Here is a 15,386-nt window from a genome sequence, read left to right on the forward strand (position 1 = left end):
GTACAGTAGTAGATAAAGTGCTGGCTGGGCCTGTAGTCAGGATGAGTTCAAATCGGGCCTCAGACACTTACTAACTCTGTGATTCTAGGAAAACTGCTTAACCCTTTTTACCTTAGTTTCTTCATCTGTAAAATGGGCTGGAAAAGGAAATGACAAATCAATCCAGTATTTTTTGCCAAGATAACCCAAAACTGGATCATAAACAGTTGAACATGACTGAAACAACTGAATAACAAAAATTATTACTATTTATTTCTTGAGGAGAGGGAACAGGTCTGTTGTGAAAGGCAATTTGTCCAAAATTACAGGGAACAATGGGAAGATAGGAGTCTTTAGGGTAAGAGTATAGAAGTAATGAAGAAGATATAAATGGGAATGAGAGAGTAGGGAGATGGGCCAAGATTCAGCTCTTTTCACAAGGTGATCTAAAACCCTCAGAAGTATAGATACTGGGATGAGTAGAGCTATATAGTAGTCAATTGTTACTTCTGCAAAAATAATGATGATGTTGGGGGAGGACAAGCTATGCATAAAGCAAGAGGGGGTATCCTACCTCTGCTCCTGGTTCTGCCTAATCGTCATCAAGGAGAGTGTTGGTAGAGCCCCGGAACAGACTGGTTATAAAAGAATGAGACAAGAGTGAGCTAGTCATCTTCAATCATGTCAACTTTGCCATAAAACTCACTTCAGTGTTGAGTGGACTACTTCCAGGGTCAGGCAGAATGGTATTTATTTGAGGTCTAGTAGCTAGGCAGGTGTCTGGTTCCTGGAGTTTTCTGACTATGCCAAGATAAGGCTCAGTGGAATCCATGAAAAAGTGCATCCTGAATTTCAACTTGGGGTTCGAGAGTACATATTTTTAAGCTACAGATTCAGTGGACCACCTGTCTAAAAGTAAAAATGGGAATTCTCCTTGATACTAGTCATCTCTGACTTGTGCCATCAGCAAAGTGGAAAGAAGAATGGCAGCAGCATCTGATCAAATATAAATTTCATTTGTCAATTGGGATTTTGTAAATTGCAGAATGTCTTTATGATAGAATCATATACGTGCATTTAACTTAAACAAGTTCAACTGAGACCTTCTAAATACCAGAGACAGCCCCTTCCACTTTTGGAGAGCTCTAATTATTCAGAAGTTTCTCGTTATAGCAAACCTAAGTTTGCCTCCTTGCATTTTTTTCTTGTCCTCTGAAGCCAAGTAAAATATATATAACCCCTCTTTTTGCGTGCCAAAGCACAAGACATAAAAAAGGACTCTGACACCATCTTTACCCAAAATTAACCTATGAGACAGTTTGGTTGAGAATGTTTCTTTAGCAAGACTTGTTTACCTTAAGGGGATCCCATGTGAGCAATTCAGGCTTCCAATACTTCAATAACATGGCATTATGTTATATAAGCTAAATGTAATAATAACTTATTTGTTTCAAATAAATCTTATTTGAAAAGTTAAGATTATTTTATGCTAAAAGGATATGGTATTATCATTTATTGCAAACTAAATTTTACAAGAACAAAGGCTCATTTTTTGGACTAACAGCCCTTGAAGCAAATTCTAAGGACAGGGTATAGGGGGGACATGCTTTTAAATTGTGTATTTTTAATAGTAAGGTACTATTAGACAATGATGAAATATTCTTATTATCTCTAAAATCTAATCAAATTCATTCAAGCTATTTTAAATCTTCCAAAAAATTACAAAGATGTAACCCAGAGTCTATGGCTACTCACCAATATCGATGCTATTGGGGATTCTTTTGTCAGTAAGTATGGTAGATAAATGCCATAGTTCTGCTTATTTGCATGGAACTTAGTCTCCAAAAGATCTAAGTATTTTATAAATGTTATTTTACTCTTCCTATCTCAACTACATTTTTTAGGCAAAAAGATAAAGTGATTCATGTATTCAGTAGACTATTCTCAGCATCTCTGTATAGAGAAATAATTGAAAAAGTTCATTGGCTTGGTCATTGTGGTTAAACAAAGAAAGAAGAGTTTTAATAGCAAATCTTGTTCCAAACTAAATACATATAAATGAAAAAGCTGGGTTTTTTTTTCATTTTTAGATTTAAAACTCACATTTCCCAGATTGAACAATTGAAAATGCTTCACCAAATAAAATATTTAAAGACATATATGTTCAGAAGTAAATTCATAAAGATCTTTGACATTCATGCTCTTGCCTGTTAATGGTTTTCACAAAGTATAAAAAAGACAAGGCAAAAGCACGTCCTAAAATGAATTTTTTCATGCATAAAGCTAGGAGTGAATTTTATCACAAGCACTTTTAGAACTTTATAAAGAAGCAAAATGTTAGTTTTTGTCCAACTTGCATCTCTTAGAATATTTAATGCTAAAAATACAGGGAAGGATAATGATCTATTTCCAGGAGATAACGTGAACTTAAAAGTGAACTTTTTCAGACTGTGAAAACATGAAGTCAATTGTCCTGACTTGTACTAAAAAAAACACATTACTTTACTAACATAAATACATGTAGTCTATCAGTAATGATTAAACTTCAGGTGACTCAGGTGTCAGAGACATTATCTCATCACTAAGAATCAGCAGCAACATGTTTGACATACAACCATTCCACAAAGCTGTCATGAACAGTTTTATAATTATGTATGTGCTTGCACAAAAAAGATTTTTGTTTCAATTTTTGTCATACAAACCTACCTTAATATACTCAACCTCTGTATGATGAATTTTTGAATGGTTTGAAATCCATATGGCTGAAACACAAAAAACAATGAGTAAATTCACTAATAAAGATCAGGTTGATGCATTTATCATCAATTATAGTCATTTGTTTAAACTATATGCCTTTTTGGTTCACCAAAATTATAAATTTGAGGATAATATAAGGAACTTGAATTTCACAAATATGTATACATGTTAATGGTGCATTTCCTTGTATCCCAGATTTGTAGTCTATTTGCAAACAAAACAGGAATCTTGCTAAAAGTAACAAAGGATAGAATTCAACTGCATGAAAACCAAAAGGAATGAGACAAAATTGGGATTTTGAACTTTATAATAAAGCAAAATGTTATAGTGTACAATTTCCTCCTGATAAAGTATGGGGGAAAACCTTCCTTTCCTCTGGAACAGAGGTCCTGAATTCAAATCTCAACTCTGGTCAGTTACAACCTAAGTGATCTTAAATAAGCCATAGCTTCTTTGGTCTACAGGGATTTGGACTAGATGGAGCTGGGGTTCTTTCAAACTAAATCTATAGTGTTATGAGTTTATGACTTTTTAAAATTTTTATTTATTTTTGGAGACAAACAGGGGTAGAGTGATTTGCTCAGGGCCATACAGCTAGTAAGTACTTAAACCAGTTTTGAACTCAGGTCCTCCTGATTCCAGGGCTGATGCTACCTAGCTGCTACTAGAGCCTATGACTTTCAAAAAAAGTCCTTTTCTGCTATTCATCTTTTATGGTGTCTATCATGTCTTGGTATGACACTGGGCCAATGAACATATTTGAACAATGATTTAGTAGAAATTCATTACATCATTTATTTAAATTACATCACTTATTTAAAGTAGTTTTAAATCATCTTATTCATATGATTTTTGGGAGTCCTTAATAATTCTATTATTTAGAGGCAGTTTGGTGTAGAAGAAAAAAATAGCTTTATAATCAAGAGGAGACATGCATTCAAATCTTCACAATGAAAGCTAAATAAGATAAGAAAAGTGACAAGGTCATTGAATCTTAGTTTTTTAATCTGTCAAAGGCAGGTAACAATATGGTGAAACATAATTTCTAAACCTTATTCTACTATAAAAACACAAATTATTGAGTTTGGTTAGTGAACATGGCACTGTTCTTTCCTGTTTGCATACTGACAGCAAATCAAATCATTTTTATAATGATAGCAAATCAAATCATTTTATAATGACCTCCAGGAACTAACCAAATTCTTTTGTCATACATTTGTACTACCTAATATTATAATGCAATTCACCAATCAACTTAAACTTGTCAAAGACAAACATAACTATACAAATAAATTATTATAACCACATAATAGGTAAATTATATTACATTCAATGATGTAATTTATATATTATAATATAGGAGGGCAAGTAGGTGGTGCAGTGGAGAGAGTGATGAGCCTGGAATCAGGAAGACTCATCTTCTAAAATTCTAATCTGACCTGAGACACTCAACAACTGTGGGACCCTAAGCAAGTCATTTAGCCCTATTTGTCTCAGAGTCCATACCTATTAACTGCATTAGAGAAGGAAATGGCAAACTACTCAAGTATCTTTGCAAAGAAAATCTCAAATGGGATTATAAAAGTTGTATACAACTGAAACAACTGCAGACCATATTAAAATTTATATACTGTATGACACAATACTACATTTTACATAACACTATATGTCATATTTACAAATCAATTCATATACATATATGCATCTGACAAATCTAAGTTGATTTAACTGAACCTCACTTTCACATTCATGTCAAGAGTCAGACCATTTAGATTTATAATCTTATGACTAAAAGGAACTTCAAAGGTCATACAATTATAGATACTAGATGGTCTGATTCCTTTTTTTTAATATGACTATGAAATGGAGTTCAGTGCTATGAGAATAATTTCAGGAGTGCTAAAGTTCAGAACAAAGTGAAAGACTGGTAAGGAAAGCTAAGTATACTCAAAAAAGTGGTTTTTGGTTTTTCCAAATGCTATTATCAGGTAAAAGGAGGAGGATCAAAAAAAGAAGTAAGTTGGCTCCTCTGGTTGATGGAGAAAAAATGATAGTAATTGCAGTTTTGTTTTTTTTCTGTTTTCTTTTTCAAGAAGAATGATAATTAGATTGAAAAAGACAGTATAAAAATGGTTTCTAGAAAGTTGATACCCAAGATAAAAAAAAGTAGAAAAGAAGGACCCTAGCTGCCTTTGTTGAGTTTAATTTATCTGGCCCAGACAAATTACATTCTTGGGTGCTGAAAGACCTGGCAGACAGGACTTCTGAGACTCTTTCAATGATTTTTGCTAGATTATGGAGAATGAAAAAAGAAGTATTGATTTTCAATAAAATGAAATCTGCAAAGTGGAGGCCAGGGAACTTGACTTCAATTCCTGAAAATATTCCAGAATATATTATTAAAAGGGATGACTAGAACATGTAGAACAGGAATGTTGATTGCAAAGAGTCAGCCTGAATTTATCAAGAATTGGTCATGCAAGATTCATGGGAAAAGTCTAGAGAGGATGACCTATGAAGCAGTGCTTACTTAGCCTTTGTATTCACTAAAGGTCAAACTAACCTTTTTTCCTTTCTTTTCTTTTTTTTTTCTTTACAAGGTTATTCATCTGGTAGATCATGGAAATTCTGCAGATATCATTTACAAATATTAAAGTTATTTGGCAATATCTTCATATTTTTGTAGAAACAATAGAAGGCAATAAACTAGACAATAATATGACTATGATTAGAACTGATTGAATGAATGATCATACCCAGAGAAATTATCAGTAACTGGATGTGAGAAGGGGATATCTACTTGTGCTCTAGGGATCTGTGATTGACATTGGGCCAATGAACATATTTGAATAATGACCTGGATAAAAAAAATAAGCCATAATTTTCAAATTTACAAATGGCAGGAATCTGAGAGGGAAGGATAACATACTTGATGACAAAGTAATGATTTAAGAAGTAGATAAACTATAACAATGGTCTCCAAAGCAGAGGTCAGGATATGGTAAAGAGGGTGGGGGTGTTGATGGTTTAATCCCAACAGTTGTATAGACAACCAATCAGAGTGTGGGATTCTGGAATATATTCTGTCTTTTCCACAAAAGCAAATCCTGGGACATTTTGCATTAACCTCCAACTCTGGCCCATTTTGTCTTCTCCTTGTAATTGTACAAGATCCCATTTTCCTCCTTCCTGAGTCAAGTTGGCATCACTTGATAGCAGTTACACCACAAACAACAACAGTAGCAACTGTATAGGTGATACTTGAAAAATTCCCATTATCCTATCTCTTACTGCTATCTTCTAGAACACTGTGTCAGGAACTCTTTGAAGGGTGAGACTTGCATTCTAAGGGTAGTAAATAAGTGATTAAGAATCCCATCCTCTTCATCATTTGTTGTGAGATGAAGTACTACAGGACGAAGTGGAAGAGATGGGAAAGTAACTCTCATGATATCTTGGGTTTTTTTTTTGAAAGGCAGTGGAGTTATGTGACTTGTTCAAGGTCACACAGCTAGGTAATTATTAAGTGTCTGAGGCCAGATTTGAACTCAGGTCTATCTACTGTGCCACCTAGCTGCTCATCATGGCATCTTTTCTCCCAAACTCACCCCTGTTTAAAACTTCCATATTTCTCCTCAGAACATTATCGTCCTTTTGGTCACTCAGACTTATAACCTCAGAGCTGACAGCTCCTCACTCTACATATCCAATCAGTTGCAAAAATATTGTTTCTATTTCTCTCTCTCTCTCTCTCTCTCTCTCTCTCTCTCTCTCTCTCTCTCTCTCTCTCTCTCATATATATACACCTTACAACTGTTAAAGTGATATACCTAAATGAAGGTCTGGTCATTTCGCTATTTACCAGTAACTAAAAACTTTAGCATCAAATATTATTCCATGTTTATCTCATTCTTTTAAAATTCCTTGTTTTTGTATGTTTAGATTATACGTAATTATGAACAGGGCCTTGACCATCCTTTCTATCGCTGAACATTCTGTGATTCTTCTTGCCGTATGTAGGCCAATGGCTACAGCTTGGAAGTACTTTGTTAAACAGACATTTCTGTTATCTAATAGGATTTGGCTTTAATTTTTATTATTTTAAAATGATAAACAATCATAGTCTATTATTTTTTACTGTACATTTCATTTCCTAACTAGGATAATAGAAAAGAATATGAAAAATATGGTTCAAAATGACCATGTTACTGTTCGGAAGAGCAATATAAAGTAACCATTTAGTTAGAAACTGCTAATTCCTTCCTTCTCTGATTTAACAATTTGAAGCACAGCTCTGATAGAATGAACTTGAACACTCCATAAACTTCATCTAGTTTCTACTCTAAGAGTAAGATTTAAGCTACTTTTCCTACCTTAACTCAAACATCTTAACATTTTATGAGATTTGATTCCTTATTGAAACTGACTTAGATATGAAGTTGATGGTTATATGTTCAGTTGTTTGAGCCAAGAAGGGAACTGAATTTTTAAGCAGAAAAAATATATTTCCATGCTCCCCTGAGGGAAGACTGGCGAGACCAATTTCACTCAAATACTATACCTTTTGGCACAAGACCAAATATGGAGAGTTGCAGCCCTGAAGGAAAATTTTTCAGCAGTTTGAAACCATTGATAACAAGGTTATAATGATGAAAATCATTTTGCTACTGGCCAAGACTGGACATTTTTCCCACACACAAGAAGAGAGGCCTCTGGGGTAAAGCAGGAATAAGTCATCTATTAGTCCTCAGTCTTGAAATTCAGTTAGAGAGACAACATGGTGGTAGCTATTTCCTAACCCTGGTCACTGATTCACTTATTTTAATAAAGATTCTATCTCCACAACACCTTTCACATTTGTATTCTCTCTAGTCAAAGCTACCATAATAAGTGATGCCCTACTTCAAGTTTTACCCTTATCTAAGCTTTCCTTTCAAAATACATTTCCTAACTCATGTCCTGCTCTTCCTAAAGTCTTTATTGATTTCCCAGTGCTGATACAAATACCTCACATGACACAACATTGTCCCAACCTTATTCATTCTTATCTTATTCATTCTCTCTCTCTCTCTCTCTCTCTGTCTCTGTCTCTGTCTCTGTCTCTGTCTCTGTCTCTGTCTCTGTCTCTGTCTCTGTCTCTGTCTCTGTCTCTGTCTCTGTCTCTGTCTATCTTTGAAAGGTATATCTGTCACAATGATGTGAAAGATAGGGGTGAGGATGGGAATTTCCCAGTGGCACCTATGTAACTACTGCTGTTGTCTGGTTGTATTTATATTATAACTGTTACCATTGTATCAAAGCCAGAGGGTAGTGAACCTGGATATGGCTTGAGTGAAGTCAGTAGAGTAGTCAAAAAAGCTATTGTTAAGTCTACTAGATTTCATTAAGTCAGACAGAGTATTCAGAAAAATACAGATGAAAGTCCTTACTCCATCTGTTTATTTCCTTACTCTACCTGTCTACTTCTTTTAACTCCTCCCCTAGTGGAGGAACACCCCCCAGAAAACCCCATCCCAGTCTGCTTGCCTGCTCACATAGACTGACTAAGATGGAAGCCAGTTAATTCATTTTTTTTGATCATAGAGAAAACCAATGACCATTCGCCCAACGTCTACATCCTGCTGGTCCCCCAGTACTGTTATCTGAATATCTGGGTAACTGAAGTGTCCAAGGATATTTTTGGGTGCCATCCTACTATAACTTTTAAATTCCTTGGCCTTCCCATCTACCCTATACTTAACTTACTATAAGGAAGGAACTGTTTCTCCCTATTTTTATCTCCAGACCATGGCACATTGTTTGATACATAAGAAAAATTTAAATGCTTTCCCACTTTTTATTCTTTCAAGTTTCTTTTTTTGGTATATTTCTATTTGGTAGTTCTTTATACTGAACTTAGAAAGTCAGGAAAGGACCTTAGAATTGACATAGTCCAATTTCTTGCCTTTACAAACTAAAGTTGAGAAGTGATTTGCCAAGATGACACAACTAATCAATAGATGTTCTAAGCCTAGAAATTAGGAAAACCAGTAGGAAGATCATTCCTCTGGAGTTAGAGGACCACGTTCTAATGCCATATTTGCTACTTAGTCCCTGTGTGACCTCTCTGGGTTGTGTTTCCTGTAAAAATGAAGAGGTTGGACTCAATAACACTGACTTCTTTTCAGTTCTAATTCTATAATCCCAGGATTCCAAAATCAGAACACTTTCCATTAAACCACATTAATCTTTCTTCCTGAAATTTTCAATAAAGGGACATGCTTTGAAATTAAAAATTTTAAATGAGAAAAAATATTATTTAAAATTTCAGGCCAAAATTCTGCTTTTTCATGAGTTTTCATTAAACCAATAAGCAGGCTATCAAAGAAGCAAGATAGCAAAGTATAACTGAACAATTGCCATACGAATGGCAGATACAAGGAAGAAAAATACATGATTCCTGACTTCCATTGAGATTAAAAATTAAAACAATAATGCAGGTAGTACTGTAATTCAATTTCAGAGGAGGGAGAAATGACGATGGCTGGTCAGTCTGATCTGGATAGATAGACCATTGAACAGAGACAGAAGATGAAGGTTCAAACTCTGGCTCTGATATTGAAATCATAGGACCTTGGATGATACTTCCTCTAAGTTTCTTCATTGTAAAATGGAGAAGCTTTTCTGTAAGCAGGTTACATTATTTGTAAAATAAGAGGAAAAAAATCTTGAGTTCCATACCTACAATATGAATCAACTTTGGGGAAAAAGTAGTCAGTAACACTATTGTTATACACTAGACTTCAATGAGAGGCATAGTGTCCGGAATGACAGGGATAATACTCTAGTAGTTCTCTACATCCCCTTGTTTAGAGTTAATGGTGAAGTAAATGGTCCTCAAGGATGTGTCATCATTTTAAATGACAACTGTTATGTATGATTGATTTTTAGCCCAAACTATAACTATGTTCCCTCATGTTGAGAATTTTTCTTTGTTTGGGGGATACTATAAATTATAACTCTCATATGGCTTGTGTTTGATTTTCAAAGGCATGAAAAAGCTCTGTCACTTTGGATGCTTCCCTCCCTAAGCAGAAAGATAGAAAAAAACTAGTTAAATTGATAAACTGTTTCTGACAATGTCCCAAATAAAAGAGAGAATAGCATATTTTTTGATTATACCATGGAGAATCAATTGAAGGATCCAGGAATGCTTAGCCTAGAGAAAAGATGGGAACAGGGGTTGGTGCAAGGTGGAGAATACCCAGGTTCAACATTTTGAAGGGTTATCATATGGAAGAAGGATTCTACTTATGCTCATTTCCAGAGAGGAGTATTAGCAACAGTCTGTGGAAGTTCAGGGAGATAAGATTTCAACTCAAAGAAAAGCATCCAAATAAAATGAGATTTAATAGAGATAAATTTAAATTTTTCACTTTGGTACAAAAAAAAAATTCAAGTTTACAAGGACAAGGAGAATGAGATGTGACTAGAAAGTTCAGTTCATCTGGTGTTTTTGGTTGCAGGTTCAATATCCAGCAACCAAAAAGCCATTGTAATCTTTGGTTGCATTCAAGAAGAGGAAAATTTTATTACCATTGTCCCCACTTATCCTGATAAATTCTATCTGGTGCATCATATTCATCTCTATAGTCCATGTTTTGAGAAGGGCATTGAGAAACTAGAGAGCAACAAAGATCATGAAAGGTCTTGCCATGAAAGCAACAACTGAAGAAACTAGGGGTGTTTAGTCTGGAGAAGAAATGAGATATGAGAGCTGAATATTTGAATATTTCAAGGGTTATCAAGTAAAGAGGGATTAGATATGTTTTCCTTGGCTTCAGATAGCAGAAAGAAATGAGATTTTGGATTGAGACAAGGAATAACTTATTAAAAATTAATGCTGTCCAAAAGTAGAATAGGCCATTTTGAGAAGTAGGGGGTTCCCCCCTTCTTGTCACTGTAGACAAGATGACCACTTTGTTGTCAGTGTTACAGAAGGACCCTTCTTACTCCAAAATTCTGTGATTCCGAGTCATATTAAAAACTTTAAGTGTAGGGATTATTTTAAATGTTTTCTTTGTATACCTTATCTAATACAGAACCCTGAAAACAGTAAGTGCTCAATAAATGTTTAAATTGAATTTTATTACCTAGCTCATAAAACTATCTTAAGAAAAGTATTTTGCTTGACTATAAAAACTCACATAAAAGTTAGTAATTATTGTTTTTATTATCAAAAAGTTGGACCTCGAACAGTACTTTAAAGGCAAGGCACTTGAATGACTAAGGCAAAGGATGACTAGAAGAGATGAAAAGAGGTAAAGGACACTTTGAGATTAATTTTTTTTAGGGTTTTTTTTGCAAGGCAAATGGGGGTTAAGTGGCTTGCCCAAGGCCACACAGCTAGGTAATTATTAAGTGTCTGAGGCTGTATTTGAACACAGGTACTCCTGACTCCAGGGCCGGTGCTCTATCCACTGTGCCACCGAGCTGCCCCCAAGATTAATTTTTTTAAAAGGAGCAGAGATGAATGAAATATTCTTAGAGGAGCAGGGTGCAAACCAGTAAGGCTGGAATGAAGAGTTCAAGTTGGAAAGAGTAATGCAGAATAATAGATCTAAAAAATAGATATAAGATGAGACTAAGGAATAACTATCTTAATTATAAAAACTTTAGGAAGAAACCATCACTATCTGTTTTGTGCAATGACAGCTCCATAAAAGTTAAAAATTCAAGTCTAAATCTATGGAAAATATTGAGCAATACCCAATAAATAAAATTTATTATTATATTATTATTATTTTCATTTTTGTCATCATCATGGATGATATAGAAAAGTATGGATTCTAAATTCAAAATCATTGACATTGTGAATGTTTTACTCTGGATGAATAAAGTCCAGTCAATAAATCTTGCCACATTTTAAAAAAAAGTCAAAAAAAAGAGCTGGGAACTTCCATGTTACATTGCCAAGTATCTGTTAATAACCATTCCACTTCTATGTTCCAGAGACATCTCAAACTCAACATGTTCCAAACAGAGTTCCTCAACTTCCCTCCTAAATCTTCCCTTCTCTTTTAACTTTACTAATATTTTTGATGGCCATCCTCATAGTCATCTAGGCTTGAAATTTTGAGGTTATATTTTATTCTTTCTAATTTCACATTTCCCATATGCAATTAGTTGCCAAGTCATCTTATCCTACCTCCACTATATGTCTCAAATCCATTCCTTCTTTTCCATTCTCACTGTCATTAGCATAATTCAGACTCTAATTAGTTCTCTAAACTATTTTAAATTACTTTCTAATTGGTCTTCCTACCTTTGAAACAGATGCCAAAGACATCTTCATTTAGAGATCTAAGCACTTTTCAAAAAATCTACCACTTTCTACCTGTCTACAAGATAAAATATCTGTGCATTCAAGGATAATGACAATATCCTAAATTAACTAGCATTGATATATCTCTTACTATTTTAGGCACTTTACAAATATTATCTCATTTGTTTCTTAACAAGAACACTGGGAAGCAGATGCTATAATTATAACTATTTTACAAATGAGAAAAATGAGGCAAACAGAAGTTAAATGACTTGTCCGAGGTCACAAAGCTAGTGTCTCAGACCACCTTTGAACCCAGGTCTTTCTGACTCCAGGTCCAGTATTCCACTTACCTCTTCAACCTGTCTATCAAACTGGACAACTGCTTCTGGAACTTAATCCTGCCCTCTCCTTCCACACTATACTTACACAGACTTAGAATGGAGGCCCTCAAGAATTTCATTTGTTGAAATACTTTGATTCCTTCAAGTCAAAAAAACAAGCATCACATGTGTTTAATGAAACTTTCAATGATTTCTCTTTTCAGGTAAAAATAATCCTTTGCTCCATAATCACTTTCCTTCTCTCTTTGATCTTTTCTACATATTTACCACATTCTGACTAATTATCTGTGTTCATGGGTATGCCCTGATATAACTATCTGGTATAAGAGATAGAAGGTTAGCCTTACAGTCAAGAAGGCCTGGATTCAAATCCCATATCTCATATTTATTGTTCAAGTTTTTTTTCTTTTGTGTCTAACTCTTTGTGAACCCATTGGGATTTTATTGGCAAAGATACAAATTAAGGCAAACAGGGCTAAGTGACATTCTCAAGGTCAGAATAGCTAGTAAGTGTCTGAAGGCAGATTTGAACTCATGAAGATAAGTCTTCCTGACTCTAGTATCCACTGGCAACTCTCTAAGACAAGACTCAATCTGAGGTTTCTGAATATATATATTTCCTTTGTAATTCTAAGTATCTTATTCTATGCCTTTAAAAAACATTGGTCTCAGAAAAGATCCAAATCCTTCAACAAACTGCAAAGGGGTCTATGTCACAAAAAAAGGGTAATAACCTTTGCTTTAACACCAAGCTAGAAATGAGGAGACTAACCACACATGTGGGAGAAATTTGTTCATGGGTACCTTCTCTTTTCATTAGACTCAGCAGCCACTGGCATGCCCACCAGAGCCACAGAAATTCTGTAGGGTCTGCCTTTGGAATCTTCCATAAGATCTTAAATCAAACCCCATGATTATGCATTTATGTTCATGAATGTTGCAGTTAATTGGATTGATTATTTGACATGTGGCAGTGTATTCTGTTCATATGTTCCCTCATATATGGGGAACTACTCCTGTTAGATGGATTATTCATAACATGGCAACATAAGACATGTCTGCTGCCTCTGAAGAGACAAGCTTCTCTCTTCTTAGAAGTGTTATATTATGACAAGATCCAGTCATGCTACTCTCCTGCTACTCTACCTCTCACATCACCAATATACTAGCTTTCTGGCCCTCAAATGGTAACTTATTTCCTTTCTCCCATACTTCATAGTTCCCCTCTATGTTTTATTTTCTCCAGTTCCTGGAGAGTAGGGATGGTCTTATCCTCTCCTTTCTGTGTCCACAGTGTTGCGCACAATCTATCTATCTATCCATTAATACATTTTTCTATCTATATATCTGTTTACTATCCATCTATCTATCCATCCATCCATCTTCCATCATATTTCTCTCTCTCTCTCTCATCTATCTACATATCTATCTTCTCTATCATCTATCTACCTTCTATCTATCCATCTACCATCTATCTATGTTTTCATCAGTCATCTATCTATCAATCTATCTATCATCTGTCTATCACTGGGCTAAGTTATACAAATATAACAATCTATATAAGAAAATGAGATGAGAGCAATGAGAAGGGAAAGAGAGATGAAGAAACATTTGTGGGATAAGTTGCCAGCAGTGCTTCAGTACCAGTGACTGTGCATACTTACTTATTTCCCACACTACTATGCATTTCTGATCTTCAGGATCTCCCTGGGGCCTCTTTGTTGGAATGCTTTTAATCTGTTTTCAAGTAGCTTGGTGACTGCTTCAATTTCATTACATAGAAGCAGGTTGAGAGAACAATAATGCTTATTCAGAGCAAAGCTCTCCATCCTCTAATTTCTCCATCCCTTCAAATGGATATTCTAGTCCCATGCTTTGGAGGAAAATTGGGAAAATATTGCCTTAGTTTCCCCAACCAAAGAAGCAGTTGTAAGAAAACTTTGTTCTGCTCAGACTACTTTATTCAATTTCTCTGAAAATGGTTCCCCATTAACTAATAGGGATTAGCCAAGAAATATCTCTGGAAATCTCCTCTCCTGGCTTCATTCAAGTGGCCATCCCTCACTGCATCTTTGGGGCATTTATTATGCCCTAGAAAAAGACAGAAAAGAAGGGGAAAGAAAAAAGGCACTACTTTAGGTGAATTTAAGTATACCCACATACTTTTGCCTTTATTTTTATCCCTAGCAGACAGCAGACCTAAGGACCTGGAAGTTTCCTCATAAACACTTATTGATTTACTCCTTTGCTATGAACATATGAGTAATGGTTATTCTTCCATGATAACTCAGAAAACATCTTTGCAAATACTTAATGGTACAAGGAAAGACAAAAACAAGGTCCTGTTCTCAAAGAACTCCAATATAATATAGACAAAATGCAAGATGTGTAAACCTGAGGAAGAAAGGATAAAGTAGAGATAAAGTCTATCTCTAGCTAGATATTGGAAAATAGCCCCTTCCTCTTCAAGGAATACCTGGAGTTAATTTTCCCATATAGGAGTGTCTGCATAAAGGAGAAGATAACTAGATGCAAGAGTGTGCTGAAGCTGACTTGAGGACTAATTGTTATAATGTTCAGTGTGAGGATTTAGAAAGTGGCAAATGCTTAAAAACACAGGGCTTTATTTACTGTTCTGTTGATTGTCTAGATTTAAGAAAGTAATGGAGAAAATATTAATAATTCAGTTAAACTTAAAATTAGGTTGTGTGGGCATTATGTCCCCTCCTCTGGTTGTTGAGCATTATCTTTACACCTTCATATCATGGCATCAAAGAGTCTCTATGTGGGTTATTTCAGCAGAATCAATAAATATAAGGGGGATCAATCAGTTCAGAAGACACCAGTTAAATGGGTCAAGGGATAGAAAAAAATAGACATTCTTTGTTATGAACATTTCTTCAGTTATAACAAATAAACATTAAGGTATAGAGTTTATTCTGACATCCCAGGTTAGTCACAGTCTGGTTCCTCTCTACCTTTTCACCTTCATCTCATACTGT

The 15,386-nt window shown here is 34.9% G+C and overlaps 1 protein-coding gene across 1 annotated transcript in view; it reads right to left on the reverse strand.

Moving 5' to 3' along the window:
* Positions 1 to 15,386, reverse strand: part of OTUD7A (OTU deubiquitinase 7A) — a 414,523-nt gene that overhangs the window by 178,431 nt on the left and 220,706 nt on the right. Inside the window, exons 4-5 of the mRNA XM_074236215.1 lie at positions 2,686 to 2,741; positions 554 to 614 (exon numbers count right to left, since the gene is read on the reverse strand). Of these exons, the coding sequence (XP_074092316.1) occupies positions 554 to 582 (29 nt within the window). The 5' untranslated portion in view covers positions 583 to 614; positions 2,686 to 2,741. The remainder of the gene's footprint in view (positions 1 to 553; positions 615 to 2,685; positions 2,742 to 15,386) is intronic.

The sequence above is a fragment of the Macrotis lagotis genome, chromosome 4, assembly GCF_037893015.1.
Source record: "Macrotis lagotis isolate mMagLag1 chromosome 4, bilby.v1.9.chrom.fasta, whole genome shotgun sequence".
Taxonomy (NCBI): domain Eukaryota; kingdom Metazoa; phylum Chordata; class Mammalia; order Peramelemorphia; family Peramelidae; genus Macrotis; species Macrotis lagotis.